At 43.2% G+C, this 25,952-nt stretch overlaps 1 protein-coding gene across 1 annotated transcript in view; it reads right to left on the minus strand.

The window, feature by feature from the left end:
- LOC126198964 (protein FAM114A2) overlaps window positions 1-25,952 on the minus strand; it is an 82,795-nt gene that overhangs the window by 9,575 nt on the left and 47,268 nt on the right. Inside the window, exons 6-8 of the mRNA XM_049935615.1 lie at window positions 24,818-25,074; window positions 7,899-8,089; window positions 7,686-7,818 (exon numbers count right to left, since the gene is read on the minus strand). Coding sequence (XP_049791572.1) covers window positions 7,686-7,818; window positions 7,899-8,089; window positions 24,818-25,074 — 581 coding nt within the window. The remainder of the gene's footprint in view (window positions 1-7,685; window positions 7,819-7,898; window positions 8,090-24,817; window positions 25,075-25,952) is intronic.

Genomic DNA, 25,952 nt, shown 5'->3' on the forward strand with positions numbered 1-25,952 from the left:
TGGAATTAGGCTCAGACCTACCCGCGTATTCTGCCTCAGCCCTACTGTTTTGTCTTTGCCTCGAAGGCCGCGGACGTACAGCGCGCGGGGGGCCGGCCTGCTCCCGGTCGGGCCCCCGCGTCTGAGGCCCTGGGTCTTCATCATTCCCTGGACTACTCATTCCTAGCCCCAGCTAGTCCAGGGACGTTCTCCTGTCTCCTACTGCGCCCTGTCACCCTGACAACACGACAATTTGCGATACGTACACCAGGTGCGAAGTAAGAACGCCGCACCTTAGTGCACGTCACACAGCTAGCGCTGCTCGGAGTCCGATGACACAAGAAGCGAAAGGCTATTTACAATTTGTACAGAAACCAGATGGCAGTTATAACAGCTGAAGGGCATGAAAGGGAAGCAGTGGTTGGGAAGGGAGTGAGATGAGGTTTTAGCCTATCCCTGATGTTATTCAATCTATACATTGAGCAAGCAGTAAAGGAAAAAATTGGAGTAGGAATTAAAATCCACGGAAAAGAAATAAAAGCTTTGAGGTTTGCCAAGGACACTGTAATTCTGTCAGAGATAGCAAAGGATCTTGAAGAGCAGTTGAATGGAATGGACAGTCTTGAAAGGAGGCTATAAGATGAACATCATCAAAAGCAAACTGAGGATAATGGAGTGTAACTAAATCAGGTGATGCTGAGGGAATTAGATTAGGAAATGAGACACTTAAAGTAGTAGATGAGTGTTGCTATTTTGGGGAGTAAAATAACTGATGACGGTCGAAGTAGGGAGGATATAAAATGTAGACTGGCAATGGCAAGAAGAGTGTTTCTGAAGAAGAGAAATTTGTTAACAATGTATATATTTATGTGCCAGGAAGTTTTCTCTCAAAGTATTTGTATCTAGTGTAGCCATGTATGGATGTGAAACGTGGACAATAAATAGTTTAGACAAAAAGAGAATAGAAGTTTTCGAAATGTGGTGCTACAGAAGAATGTTGAAGATTATACGGGTAGGTTTTTGTAACTAATGAGGTGGTACTGAATAGAATTGGGGAGAAGAATAATTTGTGGCACAACCTGTCTAGAAGAAGGGATCAGTTGGTAGGACATGTTCTGAGGCATCAAGAGATCACCAATTTAGTATTGGAGGGCAGCATGGAGGGTAAAAATTGTACAGGGAGACCAAGAGATGAATACACTAAGCAGATTCAGAAGGATGTAGGGTGCAGTAGTTACTCGGAAATGAAGAAGCATGCACAGGATAGAGCAGCATGGAGAGCTGCATCAAATCAGTCTCTGGACTGAAGACCACAACCACAACAACAATGACAACAACAACATGTATTCACCTAATCTTCTGTAGTACTAAACATCAAAAGCTTATATTCTCTCCATGTCGGTAGTATTTATCATACACTTTTCACTTCCACACAAGTCTACACTACAGACAAATACATTCAGAAAATATTTTGTAAAACTTAAATTTATATTAGTTCTCAAAATATTTCTTTTCCAGAAACATTTGCCTTTCCATTGCCAGTATGCATTTTATATCCTTTCTAATTTGGCCATAATCTGTTATTTTTCTGCCCAAATCACAAAACTCATTTACTATTTATTTTCAGCATCTTACTTGCTAAGCTGATTCCCTTAGCATAATCTAATTTAGTTCAACTAGACCCCATAATCTCCGTTTCACTTTTGTTGATGTTAATATTCAAACAGGTGCTTCACTTTTCTTTAAATGTTTCTTTAATTTTTCTTATACGCATGCTCTACTTTTCTCGAAGTCATGCATGCTTCTAGAGCTTTGGGTTTCCCCTCTAGCCATTCCTGCTTTGCATCAACTGCCTACCTCATGTTTTAGACCTAGATACTCTTATTTGTCTGCCTCATTTATACATTTCCTCCTTTTTATCAGTAAAATTTATTGTCACATCTGTTATCCAAGGATATCTACTGGGACATTTTAACCTGCAGTGCATAAGAAACAAGTTATGGTTAGAATGCACGTCTCCACCTGGGAATATTTTGCAGTTTTAAACTTAGTTCAAAAACATCTATCTAACCATTATAAGATCTATATGAAAACTTCTGGTGACTCCAGACATTTTCAATGTATAAAGCTGTCTTTTATGATACTTAAAAAAAGCATTTACAATCATTAAATTACGCTCTGTGCACAATTCCTGCTGCAGATTCCTCGACTTGCACCATAGGGTGGTGGGGTTTCGGGTTCCGCTGGATAGGTCAGGAGTCCACTACACGCAACAAGCGGCTACACGGGTAGCAGGGGTTGTGTGGCGTGGGCTGGGCGGTTTTTTAGGTTAGATGGCCTTGGGCAAGTACAGAAAGGGTAACAGCCTCAACGGGTGCGGGGCAAAGTCAGGACATGTGGGGACCAAGCAGCAATCGGTATTGTAATTGTCAACTGTCGAAGCTGCGTTGGTAAAGTACCGGAACTTCAAGCTCTGATAGAAAGCACCGAAGCTGAAATCGTTATAGGTACAGAAAGCTGGCTGAAGCCAGAGATAAATTCTGCCAAAATTTTTACAAAGGTACAGACGGTGTTTAGGAAGGATAGATTGCATGCAACCAGTGGTGGAGTGTTCGTCGCTGTTAGTAGTAGTTTATCCTGTAGTGAAGTAGAAGTGGATATTCCATTTGAATTATTATGGGTGGAGGTTACACTCAACAACCGAGCTAGGTTAATAATTGGCTCCTTTTACCGACCTCCCGACTCAGCAGCATTAGTGGCAGAACAACTGAGAGAAAATTTGGAATACATTTCACATAAATTTTCTCAGCATGTTATAGTCTTAGGTGGAGATTTCAATTTACCAGATATAGACTGGGACACTCAGATGTTTAGGACGGGTGGTAGGGACAGAGCATCGAGTGACATTATACTGAGTGCACTATCCGAAAATTACCTCGAGCAATTAAACAGAGAACCGAATCGTGGAGATAACATCTTGGACGTACTGATAACAAACAGACCCGAACTTTTCGACTCTGTATGTGCAGAACAGGGAATCAGTGATCATAAGGCCATTGCAGCATCCCTGAATATGGAAGTTAATAGGAATATAAAAAAAGGAAGGAAGGTTTATCTGTTTAGCAAGAGTAATAGAAGGCAGATTTCAGACTACCTAACAGATCAAAACGAAAATTTCTGTTCCGACACTGACAATGTTGAGTGTTTATGGAAAAAGTTTAAGGCAATTGTAAAATGCGTTTTAGACATGTACGTGCCGAGTAAAACTGTGAGGGACGGGAAAAACCCACCGTGGTACAACAACAAAGTTAGGAAACTACTGCGAAACCAAAGAGAGCTTCACTCCAAGTTTAAACGCAGCCAAAACCTCTCAGACAAACAGAAGCTAAATGATGTCAAAGTTAGCGTAAGGAGGGCTATGCGTGAAGCGTTCAGTGAATTCGAAAGTAAAATTCTATGTACCGACTTGACAGAAAATCCTAGGAAGTTCTGGTCTTACGTTAAATCAGTAAGTGGCTCGAAACAGCATATCCAGACACTCCGGGATGATGATGGCATTGAAACAGAGGATGACACGTGTAAAGCTGAAATACTAAGCACCTTTTTCCAAAGCTGTTTCACAGAGGAAGACCGCACTGCAGTTCCTTCTCTAAATCCTCGCACAAACGAAAAAATGGCTGACATCGAAATAAGTGTCCAAGGAATAGAAAAGCAACTGAAATCACTCAACAGAGGAAAGTCCACTGGACCTGACGGGATACCAATTCGATTCTACACAGAGTACGCGAAAGAACTTGCCCCCCTTCTAACAGCCATGTACCGCAAGTCTCTAGAGGAACGGAGGGTTCCAAATGACTGGAAAAGAGCACAGGTAGTCCCAGTCTTCAAGAAGGGTCGTCGAGCAGATGCGCAAAACTATAGACCTATATCTCTGACATCGATCTGTTGTAGAATTTTAGAACATGTTTTTTGCTCGAGTATCATGTCGTTTTTGGAAATCCAGAATCTAATATGTAGGAATCAACATGGATTCCGGAAACAGCAATCGTGTGAGACCCAACTCGCTTTATTTGTTCATGAGACCCAGAAAATATTAGATACAGGCTCCCAGGTAGATGCTATTTTTCTTGACTTCCAGAAGGCGTTCGATACAGTTCCGCACTGTCGCCTGATAAACAAAGTAAGAACCTATGGAATATCAGACCAGCTGTGTGGCTGGATTGAAGAGTTTTTAGCAAACAGAACACAGCATGTTGTTATCAATGGAGAGACGTCTACAGACGTTAAAGTAACCTCTGGCGTGCCACAGGGGAGTGTTATGGGACCATTGCTTTTCACAATATATATATATAAATGACTTAGTAGATAGTGTCGGAAGTTCCATGCGGCTTTTCGCGGATGATGCTGTAGTATACAGAGAAGTTGCAGCATTAGAAAATTGTAGTGAAATGCAGGAAGATCTGCAGCGGATAGGCACTTGGTGCAGGGAGTGGAAACTGTCCCTTAACATAGACAAATGTAATGTATTGCGAATACATAGAAAGAAGGATCCTTCATTGTATGATTATATGATAGCAGAACAAACACTGGTAGCAGTTACTTCTGTAAAATATCTGGGAGTATGTGTGCGGAACGATTTGAAGTGGAATGATCATATAAAATTAATTGTTGGTAAGGCGGGTACCAGGTTGAGATTCATTGGGAGAGTGCTTAGAAAATGTAGTCCATCAACAAAGGAGGTGGCTTACAAAACACTCGTTCGACCTATACTTGAGTATTGCTCATCAGTGTGGGATCCGTACCAGATCGGGTTGACGGAGGAGATAGAGAAGATCCAAAGAAGAGCGGCACGTTTCATCACAGGGTTATTTGGTAAACGTGATAGCGTTATGGAGATGTTTAATAAACTCAAGTGGCAGACTCTGCAAGAGAGGCGCTCTGCATCGCGGTGCAGCTTGCTCGCCAGGTTTCGAGAGGGTGCGTTTCTGGATGAGGTATCGAATATGTTGCTTCCCCCTACTTATACCTCCCGAGGAGATCACGAATGTAAAATTAGGGAGATTAGAGTGCGCACGGAGGCTTTCAGACAGTCGTTCTTCCCGCGAACCATACGCGACTGGAACAGGAAAGGGAGGTAATGACAGTGGCACGTAAAGTGCCCTCTGCCACACACCGTTGGGTGGCTTGCGGAGTATAAATGTAGATGTAGATGTAGAATTCTACCAAGTGGCTTACTCTTTCATTCTCAGTCCATGTTGGTCACCTACAATTTTTCCTTCTCTTTCTTTTCTTTCTATTGACTTCCAATCACCTATAACAATTAATTTTTCATCTCCCTTAATTATCCAGATATTTTTTATTGGAAAGGAAATCAGCATTGGCCGTACTTTGTTGTTTTATTGTCAGCAAATCTGATTTTCAGTCACATAGTGACCATCCTCAGTGCTGTAATATACAATTAAAATTGGTAGGCACTGGTATCAAGCTCTAAGCTTGTGGTTATAGCTTGATACCAGTGCCTACCAATTTTAATTGTATATTACAGCACTGGGGATGGTCACTAAGTGACTGAAAATCGATTTTGCTGACAATAAAACAACAAAATACAGCCAATGCTGATTTTCTTTCCAATTCTATCCACTATTTGGTCGTGGTGCACACAACACTCCATGGAGTTGCCAATCAATAATATTTTTTATTGCTTTATACATTCTTTCAGTCTCTGTTTTATCTGTACAATATTTTACAGAGAAGAATGTTATAATTGTATTATTATACCATACAGTAATGTCTTCAGGAAATGTAATGGCTGTAGTTTCCCCTTCCTTTCAGCCATTATAGTACCAACAATGCAAGGGTATGCTGGTTAGTGTTACAAGATTAGATCAATCATTCACTTACTGGAAAGAGTCTTGCTCCTTTTCAGGAACTATATGTTAGTATAATCTCTCCCCAAATTCCCCTTAAATGTGGTTGCACCTCAGTATGGCTATCAACGCAACTGAGGTATGAGAGAAATCCTACCACAACAAGGTCCATGGTTGATGGGGGATGGAGACTAGTAGAAAGTAGATTACTAACTTTTTAAATATCAAAATTAGAGAAGACAAAGCACACTTAGTAAAAGAATTCTACTATCTAAGGAGACAGATTACAGAAGGTGTCAAATCAAGAAAAACACCACAAAAAGATTTGCATCAATGAAGAAAGGTTTGTGGGGACACAAGCTCTATGGGCTTCCATCCCCATGAATATCGCAAAAACAGTATCTCTGGACCTTGGGCAGTGTTTTCTGAGGCACCAAGTGTTTAAGTTGTTTCTGTCCATATAACGTGTATAAATAAATATTGTGTATGTGAATCAGTAACGCAGAGTCATTACACAACATGAACATCATGTTTGTTACCCAATTCCTCTTCAACAAAGGAATTCAGATGATGTCATGAATGGACATAGAACACAAGGAGAGCTTTAAGGAATTAAGTAGAGAGAACACAGTGTTCTCTACAAATGAATTAATGTAAAAACTAGACAGCAGAAGATTAATGCTGGTAAATCTTCCAGCTTAAATGGTCATGGTCCATGAAACTTTTCCATTCCTAATGTTTTGTTCAGAGCTGTGCTGGACATTTTCAGAGATTCCCCTGGTTCTGCTGAGTCTTGCCTCCACAGCCAGAGACAGTGGTCATTTATGTGCTAGTTGCATTTGAGCGAATGGATGTGTGAGTGTTGTCTAACTGAGAAGACGGGCCTTCTGGCCAGAAGATTACTTCTTTATTCGTTTTCTTGTTGTGCCCATTTGCGACTTGACATCTCCACTATATTGTGAATAGCAATCTATCATTTTTACAATAAGATCAGTATTCTTATATGTTACAACAAAAATGATACAAGTGAAGAAGAAACTTACCATGATAACAGAGAATGTTGTCAGTGAACTCTGAATGCTGATACTGGTGATATAGTTTATGAACTTTTCAAAATTTTGCTGATTTAGAGCAAGGTAGGTGAGAACTACAAAAAATGTTAACTTAAAATATTACTGAACTGTCACTACTTATAAACTGCACATCAGTAAGAGTTAATTTTGTTCTTCAAAGTGTTTCTGCACATTGCACATACTACTGAATTGCTTTTGAAACAAAATGCTATCACAGGAATGTTTTATAATGCAGTCAGGAATTATTCTGATCTGTTTAGATGTTTCCATGAAGAAAGTTTCTCTCTCGGTGAAGTATGTAGTACTCACACAACGCCTTCCTGGGCAGAAGAATGGATTGCAGGTTGAAGGATGAACTAAGTTGAATGTCAGTGTTTAAAGGAATTTCTAGAATAATGGTAGTGTGTACAAAAGTCACAGGTGAGACTCCAGTGAATGTTGTGTTGAAAACTCCAAAAACACAGCTTAGTTGACTAAACACTCCAATTACAGAATTAGGTAAAACACTAATGCTTCATAAATTAATGTATGGAAAAATGTAAAAACATTTTAGCTACTTGTAGGAGAAAACTGAGCATAACACAAGCATCAGATGATAAATAAATAAAGGAAAGAAAAGGAAGACCAGTCAGACGGAATTCAAAAATCATCTATTAATCATTTTTCCTGGCGCTTCTTCCCAAACTCTTAACATATTTTTATCTTGAGACCTAAATGAGAATTTTTTAAAGTGCAGAGACATCCAAGCCGCTCAGAGAATGCTTACCTCAAGAAAAATGTTAGTGATTATATCACTAACAGACGTTAATCCTGAGCTTTCTTCTTCTTCACGAGAAGACAGGGTGTCAGAAAATTTTGCAGCCAGTATACTGATGTGGACTGACAATAAAAGAGTCATTCTGAAACAAAATTAAAAACACCATAGAAAAAATAATTATTTTTCTAATAAACACAACTTTTCCTAGAACTAGATAGTTACTCTTGGAGACAGTGAGCCTCTTGGAACGGATCTCGATCTTCCTTTACCAACAGTAATTCTGCAGTCTTGTGGAACTGTTCTACAGACACTGCTGTAAGTCTAGCTAGTGCTGAAATAGTTTTATGGTGGAATTCTTGGGGCCTAATTTCTGGTGAATACTCACTGAGCCATTGTATTGTCTCTGACCAGCTCTGGAAAAGAAAGTATTACAGCAATGAAGTACATGTCTATATTTACACAGGGGAAATACACTCTAAGAAGAAAAGGGCACACCATGAATGAATTATTCAAATGGGATGCAAATCAGTAGACGTGCTGCACATGTACAGACAAACAAATGATTACAGTTTCAGAAAAGCTGGACACCTTATTCAAGAGAAAGAGCTTCACAAATTGAGCAATTGGTCCACCTCTGGCCCTTATGCAAGCAGTTATTCATCTTGGCATTAATTGATAGATTTGTTGGATGTTCTCTTGAAGGATATCATTCCAAATCCTGTCCAATTGGCACTTTAGATAGTCAAAATCCTGAGTTGGTTGAACGGCCCTGCCTATAATACTTCAAGCATTCTCAATTGGGGAGAGATCTGGCGACCTTGCTGGCCAATGTAGGTTTTTTGGCAAGCATGAAGAAAAGCAGCAGACATTCTCACTGTATGTGGGCGGGCATTATCTTTGTGAACTGTAAGCCCAGGATAGCTTGCCATGAAGGGCAACAAAACAGGGTGTAGAATAGTTGTGCTGTAAGGATACCACAAATGAAAACCAAAGCAGTCCTACTGTAGAAAGAAATTCCACTCTTGGGTGTCAGGCTGTATGGTGTGCAACAGTCGAGTTGGTATTCCACCGCTGTATGGAGTGTTTCCAGACACATCATCAGCCATTAATCATACTGACTGGAGCACAACTGTCTTAAGCAGTGAGTCCTGTTTCGAACTGAGCCCCAATCACCAGCACAGAGCCCCAATCACCAGCACAGATGTGTCTGGATACACCACGTAAAGTGGTGGGATACCAACTTGATTGTCGTCTACCATACAGCCGGACAGCCACTAGTGATGGACTGGGGTGCCATTTCCTTTTCAAAGGAGGACTTCTTTGGTGGTCATCTGTGGCACCCTTACAGTACAGTGGTATGTCAATAGTATTCTACGCCCCTTTCTGTTGCTCTTCATGGCAAGCCATCCTGCACTTACTTTTTAGCAGCACACAGTCCATGCACGCATAGCAAGAGTTTCTACTGTTTGTCTTCAAGCTTGCCAAACTCCACCTCTGCCAGCAAGGTCACCAGACCTCTCTCCAATTGGGAACATTTGGTGCATTATGGGTATAGCCCTCAAACCAGCTCAATATTTTGATGATCCAGTGAGTTAACTGGACAGAATTTGGCATGATATCCCTCAGGGGGACATCCAACAAATCTATCAATTGATGCCAAGTTGACTAACTGCTTGCATAAGGGCTAGAGGTGGACCAAAGTGATAGTGACGTGCTCAATTTGTGAAGCACTCTCTCTTGAATTGTTGTTGTTGTTGTGGTCTTCAGTCCTGAGACTGGTTTGATGCAGCTCTCCATGCTACTCTATCCTGTGCAAGCTTCTTCATCTCCCAGTACCTACTGCAACCTACATCTTTCTGAATCTGCTTAGTGTATTGATCTCTTGGTCTCCCTCTACGATTTTTACCCTCCACGCTGCCCTCCAATGCTAAATTTGTGATCCCTTGATGCCTCAAAACATGTCTTGAATAAATCATCAATTTTTTCCGAAATCTTTATCATTTGTCTACTGCACATGTACATCACATCTATCAGTGCCTTCATGGTGCATCTTTTTTTTGTCTTAGAGGTATGTGGTTTAACCATGATACCAAAATAGCTAACTTCTAATAATCATCATAGCTGATATGCCAGAATTTTCCTCAGGTCAGTACAGCCGACAGTTACACAAAATCGAAAAAAATATTTGGAACCTAGCTTCCCAAAACTTGTTCCTTCACCAGGGAAGAGAGAAAAGGGAGGGGTAAAAGGGAAAATGGATACTAGTCACTCACAATCTAAGTTATGACTCAACAAGGGGAAGGTAAGCAAAGATGGAGTGTGAAGCGTGTCCAAAGGAAGTAAAAGATAATGCATCACAAGTACTGCACCAGTTTCAAAGCAAAGGAGATAGACAGTTATATGTGAGATGAATAATACTAAGTAAGGAGAATCTGAATGGCTTGTGTTATGTAGCAGGTACCATGGTGGATAATTTGTCTGTGCTCTTTGATGTGTTCAACCAATTTTATGGCTGTCCTACCAATGTAGAATGCTATGCAGTCAACACATGTCAGCTGATAACTCACATGCTGTTTCACACACATGGCCTGTCTTGAATGTTACATGCTTTAGCAGTGGTGAAGCTGGAGTAGGTGATTGAGGGGAGACATTGGGCAGGTTTTTCAGCAGGGCAGTTATGTGGGTATGAACCTTTATGCAGGGAAGGCAGTTTGATAATGTTGTTGGGTTTGACAAGGATGTCACAGAGGTTAAAATGATGAAGAAAGGCTACTGTGGGTTGTGTAAGGAGTATATTGTGAAGGGATGATCTCTTTTCATGGCTCGACTTGAAGTTGTAGCCCTGGCTGAGTAATATGCTAGGCCTTTCAAGGCCAGGATGGTATTGAGTGACAAGGGGATGCTTTTGTGTGGCCTGGAGATTGGATCATTGTTGCCGAAAGGGGGGGGGGGGGGATGGACTGCTCAAGAGATTGGATTATGGACAAGGTCTGCAGGGTAGTTGTAGGAGATGGTAGCATTAAGACAGGTTATTGGTGTATGTGCTGAGGAATTTATCACTGGAGTAGATAAATTTACTGCAGAGACCTAGACTGCAGGGAAGGGAGTGCTTGATGTAGAAAGGATGGCAGCTATAAAACTGGATGTACTGTTGATTTTGTGTGTGTGTGTGTGTGTGTGTGTGTGTGTGTGTTTTATACCACCTTTTTCATTTTCACTTTTCATTATTAATTCTCTTCTCAAATTTATTCATATTATATAGTTATTTGAGGGCTGCAAATATACTGTAAGATTTTTATATCCTGTAACAGTTCTTTGTAACTACTATTTTATTGGCACCAAACATGGCTGCATCTTGCCACCATCAGACTGATATACAGTTACTTTTACATTGTAATTAATATGAAGTGAGATTAGTTTCCTTTGCTGTGTATGTGTGTGTGTGTGTGTGTGTGTGTGTGTGTGTGTGTGTGTGTGTGTGTGTGTTTTGGAAAAGACATGTTCAGGAAGATAAATATGTTATAGTGTGTATAAGCATAATTAGATCATTTTGTTAGTGCATTTACTTACATTTTTGTTGGTTTTTTCACTGTCCGGCACACAGAGCAACAGTAACAGGTACATGACAACTTAACACTTTCATAATCATTTGTTTACATCACTCCAAAGCTAATGTAAACAATTTTCTATTTTTAAAACAGTAGCATACAGTGAATATGAAAACATTTGTATCTATATGTATTTATGTCATGGCACACCTTAGGTGAGGCACAGGCTTTCAATGTTGAAGTTTTCAAAGAAGTTAATATCAGAACTTTCAAGTTCATCATTTAGTAACATGTCTCCCTGTGCTGTGCCATGAATGAATATTTCCTGTTCTTCATGTATGTCCACTAGATGTCCCATGTCAGTTTTATTTAATATATGAAGATTGTGCAGAATATCATGGAATGGGTGGCCATTGCTGATTTATTACAGTTGCTAGTATTGTAGGCATTTATATGTTTTAGTGTATTTTTTGGAAGCCTTGCCCAGTTTTTTTTTTTTTTTTTTTTTTTTTTTGGCGCAAAACTGCTATGGTCATTAGCGCCCAGCCTGTGACTTAGGAAACAGTAAAAAAGAAAACCGAAACTGAAAATCAGCAGCAATGGGAACAAAGTCATAAAATTGGAGAAACTAAAAGCAGAAGGAAGGCTGAAAAATCCACTACAGAAAGGGGGTGGTTGTCCCCAAAAAAAGCTTCAAATGACTGACGTCATTTCACTAGCACTAATAAACTGGAGAACGCGGTCGGCTGAGCGCGTGTCATCTGCTAAAATCGACGATAGATCAGGCGATAGCTGTAGACGGGCGCGTAACGGATTAAAATAGGGGCATTCAATTAAAAGGTGTCTTACCGTCCACAGCTGAGAGCAGTGGGGACAGAGTGGGGGAGGATCGCCGCTTAAAAGATGTCGATGGCTAAAAAGACAGTGCCCTATCCGGAGTCGAGTTAAAATTACCTCCTCCCGACGACGCGTTCGGGAGGAAGAAGTCCAAGCGCAAGGAAGAGCTTTCACTGCCTGCAATTTATTATTGGGAAGTGTTGACCAATGCGCATGCCATAAATGAGCAACTTTGCGACATAAACCGCTCCGTATATCGGTGAAGGGAAGCAACTGAATAGCTGGCCGAGGAAGAGAGACTGCAGCCTTGGCCGCTATATCGGCCGCCTCATTCCCACAGATACCAGTGTGTCCCGGGAGCCAGAGGAACGCCACCGAGACGCCCCCCAGATGGAGCAAGCGCAGACAGTCCTGAATCCGGTGGACCAGAGGGTGCACAGGGTAAAGAGCTTGGAGACTGAGGAGAGAGCTGAGAGAATCTGAGCAGATAACGTACCGTATCCGCCGATGGCGGCGGATGTAGTGGACAGCCTGGAGAACAGCGTAAAGCTCCGCAGTATACACCGAACACTGGTCGGGAAGCCGAAATTGATTTGGGGTGTCGCCAGCAATATAGGCACTCCCTACACCTAACGATGTTTTCGAGCCGTCGGTGTAAATAAATGTGGCGTCCGTCATTTGTGCACATAGAGCAGCAAATGCCCGACGATAAACAAGTGTAGGGGTACCATCCTTGGGAAATCGACAAAGTTCACGGAGCAAGCAGATCCGGGGACGGAGCCAAGGCGGTGCTGTACCCCAAGTTGTCAAGAAGGTTTTAGGAAAGCGGAAGGAAAGAGAATGGAGCAGTTGACGGAAGCGGACTCCCGGGGGTAGTAGGGAGGAGGAGCGGCCAGCATACCCTACATCAAATGAGGCGTCGAAAAAAAGGGCATGGGCTGGATTAGCAGGCATGGAAGACAGATGGCTAGCATAACGACTTAGAAGGACCGCTCGCCGATTGGACAACGGAGGTTCAGCAGTCTCAGCATAAAGGCTTTCCACAGGGCTAGTGTAAAAAGCTCCAGACACTAAACGTAATCCACGGTGGTGGATAGAGTCGAGACGCCGAAGAATAGACGGCCGAGCAGAGGAGTAGACTATGCTTCCATAATCCAATTTCGAGCGCACTAAGGCGCGATAGAGGCGGAGAAGGACCACTCGGTCCGCTCCACAGGAGGTACCATTCAGGACACGGAGGGTGTTGAGCGATCGCAGACAGCGAGCCGAAAGATAGGAAACGTGGGAGGACCAGCACAGTTTTCTGTCAAACATAAGACCCAAGAATTTAGCGACGTCTGAAAACGGAAGGTTGACAGGTCCTAGATGTAAGGAGGGCGGAAGAAACTCCTTACGTTGCCAAAAATTAACACAAACGGTCTTACTGGGAGAGAAACGGAAGCCTGTTTCGATGCTCCAAGAGTGGAGGCGATCGAGACATCCTTGAAGACGTCGTTCAAGAAGGCTGGTCCGTTGAGAGCTGTAGTAGATCGCAAAATCATCCACAAAGAGGGAGCCCGAGACATCGGGAGGGAGACAATCCATAATTGGATTTATAGCGATGGCAAACAGTACAACACTCAGCACGGAGCCCTGGGGTACCCCGTTTTCTTGGGAGAAAGTGCGGGAGAGAGTAGTGTTCACCCGCACCCTAAATGTGCGCTCTGCCATAAATTCGCGAAGAAAAAGGGGCAGCCGGCCTCGAAAGCCCCAAGAGAACAGTGTGCGGAGGATGCCTGTCCTCCAACAGGTATCGTATGCTCTCTCCAGATCAAAAAATATTGCTACCGTTTGGCGTTTCCGGAGAAAATTGTTCATGATATAAGTGGAGAGAGCAACAAGATGGTCAACTGCAGAACGATGCTTTCGTAATCCGCATTGGGCAGGTGTTAAAAGACTGCGGGATTCCAGCCACCACGCTAAACAGTAATTCACCATACGCTCCAAAACCTTACAGACACTACTCGTGAGAGAAATGGGGCGATAGCTAGAGCGGAGATGTTTGTCCTTTCCAGGTTTCGGAACAGGAATGACGATAGCTTCCCGCCATCGTCTGGGAAAAGTACTGTCGGTCCAAATTGGATTATAAAGGCGAAGGAGGTAACGCAGACTATGGGTTGATAAATGCAGCAACATTTGGACGTGGATACCATCTGGTCCTGGGGCGGAGGAGCGAGAAGAAGAGAGTGCATGTTGGAGTTCCCGCAAGGAGAAAACAGTATTGTAGCTTTCGCGATTTTGAGAGGAGAAAGCTAGAGGTCGCACTTCCGCTGCACGTTTCTTCGGGAGAAACACTGGCGGGTAATTTGAAGAGCTCGAAATCTCGGCAAAGTGCTGACCCAACGAGTTAGAAATTGCGACGGGGTCCACTAATGTGTCATGCGCGACAGTGAGCCCAGAGACCGGGGAGAAACTAGGCGCGCCTGAGAACCGTCGAAGCCGACTCCAAACTTCCGAGGAGGGAGTGAAGGTGTTAAATGAGCTAATAAAGAATTTCCAGCTTGCCTTCTTGCTATCGCGGATTACACGACGGCATCATGCTCGTAGCTGCTTATAGCGGATACAGTTGGCCAAAGTAGGATGGTGGCGGAAAACGCGGAGAGCACGTCGCCGCTCACGTAGTGCATCACGGCATGCCTCGTTCCACCAAGGAACTGGGGGGCGCCAGGGCAATTCGGAGGTGCGTGGTATTGAATGTTCCGCAGCTGTAAGAATAACGTCGGTAATATGTGTGACCTCATCGTCGACGCTGGGAAAGTGACGGTCATCGAATGTCGCTAGAGACGAAAAAAGTGTCCAATCGGCTTGAGCAAACTTCCAGCGTCGCGGGCGCATATATGGCCGTTGAGGCTGCAGTCTAAGGACACATGGAAAGTGGTCACTCGAGTGGATATCATCAAGGGCGAACCATTTGAAGCGCCGAGCTAGCGGAACAGTACCGACCGCAAGGTCCAAATGAGATAAATTTGCCGTGGAGGCAGACAAAAACGTAGGGACCCCAGTGTTGAGGCAAACTAGATCTGCTTGGTGGAAGACGTCTAGCAATAGTGAGCCACGTGGACAAGGATGTGGAGATCCCCAAAGCGGGTGGTGGGCATTGAAGTCCCCAACCAGCAAATATGGGGGTGGAAGCTGACCAAGAAGATGAAGGAGATCAGCTCGTGCCATTGGTGTGGACGATGGAATGTATACAGTACAAAGAGAGAACGTGTATCCGGAAAGGGAAAGACGGACAGCGACAGCTTGGAAGGAAGTGTTTAAATGGATTGGGTGATAATGGACAGTTTCATGGAGAAGAATCATGAGGCCTCCATGTGCTGGAGTGCCTTCAACAGAGGGGAGATCATATCGGACAGACTGAAAATGAGGGAGAACAAAGCGGTCATGGGGACGCAGCTTTGTTTCCTGAAGACAGAAGATGACCGGCGAGTAGGACTGTAAGAGGATCGACAATTCATCCCGATTGGCTCGAATACCGCGGATATTCCAGTGGATAATGGACATAGGGTGAACAGAAAATGGAGGAATGTGACCAAGGTCGCTGTCAACTCAACGACTGCTCTGAGCTTGCGACCGACAGCATGGAATGGCATTCAGCCGAAGGCAGAAGATCCTGATCCATAGGTTGGTCAGGAGCAGCTCCTGCCACCAGCGACCGGCCGGTTGATCGGCCGCCAGCAGTGCGCCTCGGCGACACAGAAGACGGCCGAGGGCGACTTCCGCCAGGTGGTACTGTAGATGGGACACGCCTTGGCGGAGAAGGAGAGGAACTGGGTTTCTTTGTAGCCTTCTTGGAAGTATGATGTTTAGAGGAAGGAGGAACCGATGGTTGGGAAGTTGCCGTACGTAAAAACTCTTCACGAGTATGCTCTTTTTTCGAAGTCTTGGTGTCTGACTTTTGGGCTCGAGATTTAGCAGAACTCGACGAAGGGGGAGCCAGAGAGTGGGCAGGCGAAAGTGGTGAGGTTGAACGGGCGATCTTTGCGCTGGCCGATCTGACGACCGTGGCACTAAAGGTGAAGTCGCAAGTCTGCGTGGCCGCCTCCTTTGTTGGCCGAGGAGAAGCAAGGACAGTGCTGTATTTTCCTTTCTGAGGCACGGTGGGCTGTCGACTGGCGAATAATTTTCGAGCAGCAAAGGTCGACACCTTTTCCTTTACTCTAATTTCCTGGATGAGCTTTTCGTCCTTAAAAACGGGACAATCTCGAGAGGAAGCGGCGTGGTCACCCATACAGTTGATGCAGCGAGGGGATGGAGGTGGACAAGCACCCTCATGGGCATCCCTGCCACACGTAACACATTTGGCCGGATTGGAACAGGACTGGCTGGTGTGATTGAACCGCTGGCACCGATAGCAACGCGTAGGGTTCGGGACGTAAGGGCGAACGGAAATTATCTCATAGCCAGCTTTGATTTTCGATGGTAGTTGAACTTTGTCAAATGTCAAGAAGACAGTGCGGGTTGGAATGATGTTCGTGTCAACCCTTTTCATAACCCTATGAACAGCCGTTACGCCCTGGTCAGACAGGTAGTGCTGGATTTCTTCGTCAGACAATCCATCGAGGGAGCGTGTATAAACGACTCCACGCGAGGAATTTAAGGTACGGTGCGGTTCCACCCGGACAGGGAAGGTGTGTAGTAGTGATGCACGCAGCAATTTTTGTGCCTGGAGGGCACTGACTGTTTCTAACAACAGGGTGCCATTCCGTAATCTGGAACAAGACTTTACAGGACCTGCAATTGCGTCGACACCTTTCTGAATAATGAAAGGGTTGACCGTGGAGAAGTCGTGACCTTCGTCAGACCGAGAAACAACAAGGAACTGTGGCAACGATGGAAGAACTGACTGTGGTTGAGACTCAGTGAACTTACGTTTGTGAGCAGACATAGTGGAAGGTGAGGAGACAATTGCGGAAGAATCCCCCATGATTACCGGCGTCTCCGATGGCGCGCTCCTCCCTTGTGGGGCCCCTCTCTGAGGGCACTCCCGCCTTAGGTGATTGTTCACACCTCAGGTCACACCTCCCGACAAACGGACGGAGGGACCAATCGGCACTTTCGGAAGGTTTCAGCTCGGGTAATCACCCCTCCCTGGGCCTGGCCGTTACCAGGGGGTACGTACGTGTCCTACCCGTCTACCCGGGGCGGGGAATTACGCGTTACCCCGTCACCGGCTACGCATGGAAGTGCGTGGGTTGGCCTTCAGACACGCACAGGGAGGAAGAAAGAGAAAGGGAAAGGAAAGAAGAGAGATCTCAAATGCCGCAGCGGAGAAGGTAGAGAGAAGAGGTAAGGAAAAGAGAAGGACAAAGGAAGGATGAAGACTTACAAGCAAGGAAGGAAGGCGAAGAATGTAGTATATGTACAAGCGTCCGTCTCCGGACGTAGGCACAAACCATAACCCCAGAGAAAGGGAAAGAAAGAGCCAGAGGTGAAGGGGGGGGGGGGTGGCGAAGATGGGGGATGGGGAAGGATGCGGAAAGGGAAGGTATGCAGCCCGGAAAGGAAGGAAGGCCCCATCAGCTCGGGGTCCTGTGCTCGCTACGCACGTATCCACAAAAGAGTTGTGGATCCCCTGGGGGGTCAGTGTGTGTTGCAGTTTATTATGTGTTGTGAAGGCAATGTTCCGTACAGCCTAGCCACCTGTGGTCGTCACATCTGCAGTGACGAGCAGTCCCCCTCTAAATATACCAAGGGTCTCACTGAAGCCTTCACTGACCGTAATTATCCTCCCATCCTTGTACAAAAACAAATCTCCTGTGCCTTATCTTTCCAGTCTCTCACCACCTCCCAAAGTCCCACAGTCCGACTACAGAGGAGCATTCCCCTCATAACTCAGTACCATCCGGGAATGGAGCAACTGAATTACATTCTCTGCCAGGGTTTCGATTACTTCTCGTCGTGCTCTGAAATGAAAAATGTCCTACCTACTATCCTTCCCACCCCTCCTACCATGGTATTCCACTGTCCACCGAACCTACACAATATACTCGTCCATCCTTACACAATCCCTGCTCCCAATCCCTTACCTCATGACTCATAGCCCTGTAATAGACCTAGATGCAAGACTTGTCCCATACATCCTCCTACCACCACCTACTCCAGTCCGGTCACTACCATCACCTATCCCATCAAAGGCAGGGCTACCTGTGAAACCAGTCATGTGATTTACAAGCTCAACTGCAACCACTGTGCTGCATTCTTATGTACGCATGACAACCAACAAGCTGTCTATCCACATGAACGGCCACCAACAAACTGTGACTAAAAAACAAGTGGACCACCCTGTAGCTGAACACGCTGCCAAACATGATACTCCTCATTTCAATGATTGCTTCACAGCCTGTGCCATATGGATCCTTCCCACCAACACCAGCTTTCCTGAATTGCGCAGGTGAGAGCTTTCCCTGCAACACATCCTATGTTCCCGTTACACTCCTGGCCTCCATCTTCGTTAGTCACTGTCCTCACCCATCCAGAACCCTCCCTGTTCCCATTCCAGCACTGCACAGCCGTCATTTCACCACCACACCCAGTCTATTAATTTCTTTTTATTTTTATTTCTCTCCTTTCCGCTACTTACCCCCTTCCCCCTCCACACCTTCTCTCCTGCCCTCCATCTAAACTGCAACACTTCACTGTCTGCCACTCCCACCATACTATCCCCCCCCCCTACCTGCCCCAGCCTCCTCCTTACCCCCACCCAGTCGCCACTCCCGTCATGCACTGGTGCTGCCGCTCGCAGTGTAGTTTCAGCTCACGGAGACTGCAGATGTGTGTGCCAGTTGTGCTTGCACGAGTGTGTGTGTGTGTGTGTGTGTGTGTGTGTGTGTGTGTGTGTGCATGTGTGGATGTGTGTCTACTGCTGACAAAGGCCTTAATGGCCGAAAGCTACGATTGTGTGAATCTTTTTATTGTGCCTACCGTGACTCAGCACCTCCACTATATGATGAGTAGCAACTTTCCTTCTCTTGTATTGTTACATTCCATCCTGGATTTTCCATTATCTGGATATAAATGTTTTCATCTTTACTGCATACTACTGTTTTAGCAGTAGAAAATTGTTTACCTTAGCTTTGGAGTGGCGAAATTAAATGATTATGAAAGTGTTAAGTTGTGAAGTACTTGTTACTGTTGCTCTGTATGCCAGACAATGAAATTACTAACAAAAATGTAAGTAAATTCACAAAATGGATAAAAATATCATACTTATACACACTATAACATATTTATCTTCTTGAACAAGCATCTTTTTCAACCAATATCTCACTGGCCCACACAGCAAAGGAAACTAACCTCACTTCATATTAATTACAATGTGAAAGCAACTGTAAATGCATCTGAGTCTGGCGGCATGCAGCTGAAAATATTATCTCCTATTCTCTTCTACTTAGTATTAATCATCTCATACATACCTCCCCCCACTTCACGTCCCCCCATTGCTCATTGCGCTTGCTCTGTGCCAATGCACCTACCAGTCTTTACCCCTATCTAATACTCTCCGTCTCCCACAGCCCCTGGCGCTGCCACTGCCTGCCTTGTCCTGTCACCTTCTAGTCCCTGCATGCTCCACCAGAAAGTGCTCCTCCCACCAATACTCTGCTATACTTCCCCCTTCCTTGCCCCAATCCCTACTGCTGCTTTCACTCAAAGCAATAGCTGTAATCCATCTGTAGCAACCGGAGATAACTGTTCATATATACAAGGGCTGGTGTGTGTGTGTGTGTGTGTTTATTTTTTTTTGTTTTTTTTTTTCCAACCTCCGATAGGCTATAAATAAAAGACAAGTTCATAGAAAACTATTTTATTACCAAAAGTTTTGTACACTTATGGTTACTTTTCAACATAATCACCGAAAAGATTGAGACATTTATCGTACCCATGGACAAGCTTTGCAAAACCCTCTTCAAAAAGTATTGCCACCAATGAGCATTGACATCGTTTTGAAGATCTTCGTTAGTTTGAAAGTGCTGCCCTCCTAGCCACATCTTCAGTTCAGGGAAAGGTGAAAGTCGCTGGGTGCCAGGTCAGGATTGTATGGCAGATGATCGAAAATGTCCGACTGAAATTGTTCAAGAAGCCGTCGGGTTGTACCAGCAGTGTGTGGATGAGCGTTGTCGTGGATCAACAAAATTACTGAAGTCAGCATCCCTCTTCGTTTGTTTTGAATGGCTCTCCGCAAACATTGTAAAGCTTCACAATAAGCAGCTGCATTGATAGTGGTTCTGGGCTGCATAAACTCTACAGGCAACACACTTTTTTGGTCCCAAAACATGGTAGCCATAACCTTTCTGTTGTTGAATGTTTGTTTGAATTTTTGTTTGTTTGTTTGTTTGGTGAATTTGGATGCATCCATTGTTGTGATTGTCGTTTTGTTTCCAGTGTGTCATATTGGATCCAAGTTTCATCTTCAGTAACAACTGATTTCAAAATATTCTCTCCATCATCATGATAATGGTCAAGGAAATTCAACGCCGATGCCATTCCGTGATTTTTTGTGAGCATCCGTCAACATCTTTGGAGCCCAAGGAGCACAAAGTTTTTTTGTAGCCTAAATGTTCAGTAACAATAGAGTCTACAACAGATCTTGGAACTTGCAAAATTTCCATAGAAAAAGCAGTTAGGGTGAACCTATGACTTTCTCTAACCATTCTGTCAACTCGTTCAACAAGGTCAGCTGTAACAACATACAGGCATCCTTGGCCCCCTTCATTGTGCACATCATTTTGGCCGTCTTTAACCTTTCGGCACCATTCATGCACAACACCATCAGTCAGGAAGTTATCACCATACACTTGGCTCATTCTACAATGAATTTCTGCTACACTATTCCCTTCTGCTTGCAGAAACCAAATTACACTTCGTAATTCACACTTGGCGGGAGCAACAATGATGGCAGCCATGTTTACCTCGCTGTAGTGCAACGCAGAATGTAGTCTTGAGGTTGGCAATGGCAGAGTGTGTAGTGCGAGACTTGCGCAGTAGCCTACAGGATATGTCCACTTTCTACCACTCGCATAGCTTCTATACTAAATGATCGGAGGTTGAAAAAAAAATGGCCCTCTTACATACCTCTTTTTTTACAATCTTTCTTCTTTGCTTTGAAGATGACACACACACACACACACACACACACACACACACACACACACACACACACACACACACACACACACACACTTCCCCTGTACAACCTTTACTTCATCTTCGCTTACCTTCCACTTTGTTACCTCATAACCTACGTTACGAGAGACCTGCACCCACTTTTCCCCTCTTTCCCCTGTTTTCCCTCCCTCCTCTGGAGGAACGAATAAGTTTATGAAAGTTAGGTTTTATTTATTTTTATCATTCTGTGTGACTGTCACCTGTCACCTGTATTGAGCTAAACAAGGGATTGGTCTAATTCAACATTTCAAAATATGCCCTGAATTTTTTTTTATAGTGGAAGAAAGACCCTGTCAAAATTTTAACTGCTAAGATGCAATGCAAGTATTTTTAAAAAATGTTGAAAATTGTCAAATTCCTAGCTCGCCGGGAAGCTGGAAAAATGTACACCCCTACAGTAGGTTTAGTGGACTACACAAGCGCAACATGACAAGCGATTATCCTTGGTTGACCGTGCATCAGTAAAAACATAACAGAACTCGGCGTGATCATAATTTGTAAAGCAAATTCCAGTTTTTATTTACAGTTTCCCTGAAACAACTGTCCATAGTTACTGTTCACTCAAATTTGCAACTCATTTAATATCAAAACAATTACTAGTTGCTTTTGCAGCAGCGTCGGTGTTAAAAATGGAGATAAAACTGAATTAAAATACATTGTGTTTAATGTTAAGCAGTGTGCAAAACCTGATTTTTCTCCATAAAATCTGACAGTGGGCTGCATAAATGGAAGAAAGACTCAAACAAAGTAAGAAATATGCCTCAATATGGAACATGCAAAACTATGAAAGAAACACTATCCAAAAGATTACTGTACAGGATAGCCACAAAGTCCAATTAGCCCCCACTAATAACCAACATAAATCCCTAAACTTAAATAAATAACATGAACAACAGCTCTTTAAAGGAGTCTTCTGTAGGTGTGAACTATGTAGAGCTGCTTGTGAGAGGCAGCGCACCGTTACCAATGGAGATATATAAGACTAGGCCCTCTGAAATGCAGTTGTGATGAACACTGCTGATTTCAAGTTTTCTTTGACCTGCTCGAGTAGATTCAGGAAATCATACAGTGCAGGATGTTACAAAACAACAAAGGTTACTCCAAGCAAATGTGTAGAACAGATGCCATTAATTTTTAGCTGACATGGAGATGAACCTTGTTGTTACGATATCTGCTGTATCTAATGCTGTTTAGTCAGGTTTTGTGAAAGAATTGCCACGAAACCGCACTGTGTCATTTCGGGGTGAAGAAAGACAGAGTTTGTTGTGCAGTCGATTAATGCTATGGCACATTCATATACAACAATGCCAGTGATAGATACAAGTGGATTACTCTTTCTGCACCTTTCTCTCTGTCTTCAGGGAGCTTAAGGCATATTAGGACCAAAAATACAGTGATTCAAAAAGAAAGAACAGATTTCAGTTGTTTATTATACACAAATCATGAAAGATAGAAAAACACTGCACAACACAGGACAGAGGAGGACTTCAAGTTTTATGTACGCACAGACACTACACCATACAATCAACATGAGCACAATGGGTTGCTCGAAAAACATCAAAAAGGTAGTCCGTTTCATTCCACACACGAATCAACAAGTCCCTGTTTACTGAATTAACAGCTTCAACAATTCGAATTCTCAGCTCCTGAAGAGCAGCTGCCATATGTGGGACAAAGACTGTCTTTTATGCACCCCAACAGAAAAGAAAAAGAAATTGCAAGGTGTGAGGAATGCATGTTGCACTTGAGCAATGAATTGATTTCACACAAATTCTCTTGTGGTGTAGTCACCACGCTGCTACAAACAAACCACAGTGCAGCCGAGTCAAAACTCTGAAACTTCCTCTATGCAGTGACATACACAATGTGTTTCTATCTTTTGTAGTTTATCTGTAATAAACAACTGAAATCTGTTCAGTCTTTCTGAATCATTTGGTAGAAATAGAGCTGTTTAGTCCAAAAAATCTTATAAATGACATATCAAAATCTAGAAAAATGGTAAAGAATAATTTTTAACATTTCATTCAACATGATTTCTAGCTAGTTGCAGAAATTAATTCATTGTTTTTGTTGGATTCTTGGCCTACACATAATGATATCTCTGCCTTTCAGGAGAATGACAAAAAGACTGTTGATACAATTCAAGATTCCATCCAGAACAACCATGTTAGTATTGATAAAGACTTTTGTTTGACTGGGAAAAATATTTTTAAGGAAATAGTTGGACAATATAATTTCTGACAGCACCATGTCATTTTTTGAGGTGTATCAGCAGAACAGTATTCTTCAATCACAGTCATTTGTGCATTATCAGTTTGTATCATCAGCATGTTTTACAAATTGTTTTCAGTATATGCCATATGCAGCACAATAAGCAGGCCAATGACCAGGAGCACTTCCTCCTCCACTACAATTCTGTACAAATAAAACAAGTAATTACTATGAAGTGCCTGAAAGCATTAATTTTTCTTTTCCCAGGTATGCCTGATGTAGGGGAAAATATTTGTTTGCATCATTCAAATGGTTCAAATGGCTCTGAGCACTATGCGACTTAACTTCTGAGGTCATCAGTCGCCAAGAACTTAGAACTAATTAAACCTAACTAACCTAAGGACAGCACACACATCCATGCCCAAGGCAGGATTTGAACCTGCAACTGTAGTGGTCGCTCGGCTCCAGACTGTAGCGCCTAGAACCGCATGGCCACTAGGCCGGCTTCATCATTCAAATGACAGTTTACTTTACTGTAAAGATTGTAGGCAATAAACAAGGAACTCATTGATACTAAAATATATGTTATTCAAAAATTATCATAAGAGCTATGCTATAGGACTGTTATAAAATGATGTATGTGGAAAAAATATTTCATTTCGATAAATTAAAGTCACGATTGATGGAAGTCATCTGCAATGTAACTTCAAACACCACATTGATTTATTTTCCTCTGCTAGTCATCTTTGTAAGAATTACCTATGCAACAGTTTAGTTGTTGATACAAACTACCTCGAATTCAAAACCTTAATAGTATGTGACATTTTTTGCATCATTTAGGTACTTCAAACTTGCCGAGTCACTCCTGATATATGCGCTATGCAGCTCTACACTCTACTGTCAAGACCAATCATGTGCTAGGCAGGAGTGGCTGTACAAACCGTTGTCACACATGGTTCTTTATATGATAAAAATGACTAATTCCAACAATTTTTAAAAAATACTTGCAGTGCTTCTCAGCATCTAAAATTTCGACAGTGGATTTCTTTTGTTGAATTCCTCCAGCATAAAAAATTTCAGGGTGGGTTTCAACATGTTGGAATGGACAATTCCCTTGTAAGGTTAGTACTAGCCAGCTAATCTGTCTCTCTGTGCATTTTTCACATTTCTGTACGAGATTTTCCAGTTAATCAATTACTATAAATGAAAGTCAACATGAGACATCAGGTTCTGGCTAAAAATCAAATACTACATATATGCACAAGAAAACAGGTAGCATTCTAGACACTTACTAAACTACTAAGTTTCTGTGACATAACAGAACATTAAACAGAAGCTTACATTTGCAATTTTATCAACAGGTACATTCACTCCAAGATCATGGGAGGATTCAGCAAGACTTTTTAGCCACTCATCACTTGTGCTTTGGTCTTCTGTCTCATCTGCATCATCATCAGGAATTTCACATAATTCTTTTAATGCAGTCATCTTGTCTTGCAGTTCAACTGCAACTTGACCAGTTAGAGACTGCAGAATGGCTTCCACTTTGAGCTCACACTGCTTAGACAGCATTTCAAGAGCTTCCAAGTGCACAAGACCTAGAAGCAAACAACACAAAGTCTTCATAGTTTAAAGTAAATAAAATAGTACAGTTATGAACAGATTCAATAGCAGGCCAATATTTACCTCCAGCAAATGAAATCACAGCACTACTGATAGACATGTTTAAAAGTAGCTTTCTAGCTTTTAGAAGAACAGGTGGGTCCTTCCCCACTTAGCACCTAGGGTCTGTGTGGCCTGCTCTTCCATCCTATACATATTCCTATTTCCCCCTTGTAGAAGGAACTAACAGCTTTATCTACATTTAAATGTGTCTACTGGCAGTGGTACTGGAATTTGCCTCTTGGAGGTAAGTACTGGCCAGCATATAGCATGTTCGTTGCCAGGCCCACAGGAATGCAGCACAGTGGTTGTGATCTACGAGCTTAGCTGCAACCAGTGTGCAGCATACTACATGAGCATAGCAACCAACAAGCTGTCTGTCTGCATGAATGGGCACCGACAAACTGTGATAAAGAAACAACTGGCCCACCCCCTTGCTGAGCATGCCAGCCAATAAGATGTTCTTCATTTCAATGACTGCTTCACAGCCTATGACATCTGGATCCTTCCAACCGAAACCAGCTTTTCGGATTTCTGCATGCGGGAACTTTCCCAACAATATATCCTGCGCTCCTGTAACTCACCTGGCCTCAACCTTCATTAGTCATTGTCCTTACCCATCTAGCTCCTTCCCTGTTCCCATTCCAGCACCACACATTCCTCTATTCCACCAAGGCATTCACAGCCTCTTTACTTCTCTTCTTTTCTGCTCCCCCCTCCCGTCCGCCCACCATCTATTCTCCAGACTGTACCTAGCTGCCCTATCCTCTCTCCACCTTATCCCTTTGTGTGCTTCTACAAGTAGCATTTTACC

This window comes from Schistocerca nitens, chromosome 8 (assembly GCF_023898315.1).
Source record: "Schistocerca nitens isolate TAMUIC-IGC-003100 chromosome 8, iqSchNite1.1, whole genome shotgun sequence".
Lineage (NCBI taxonomy): Eukaryota > Metazoa > Arthropoda > Insecta > Orthoptera > Acrididae > Schistocerca > Schistocerca nitens.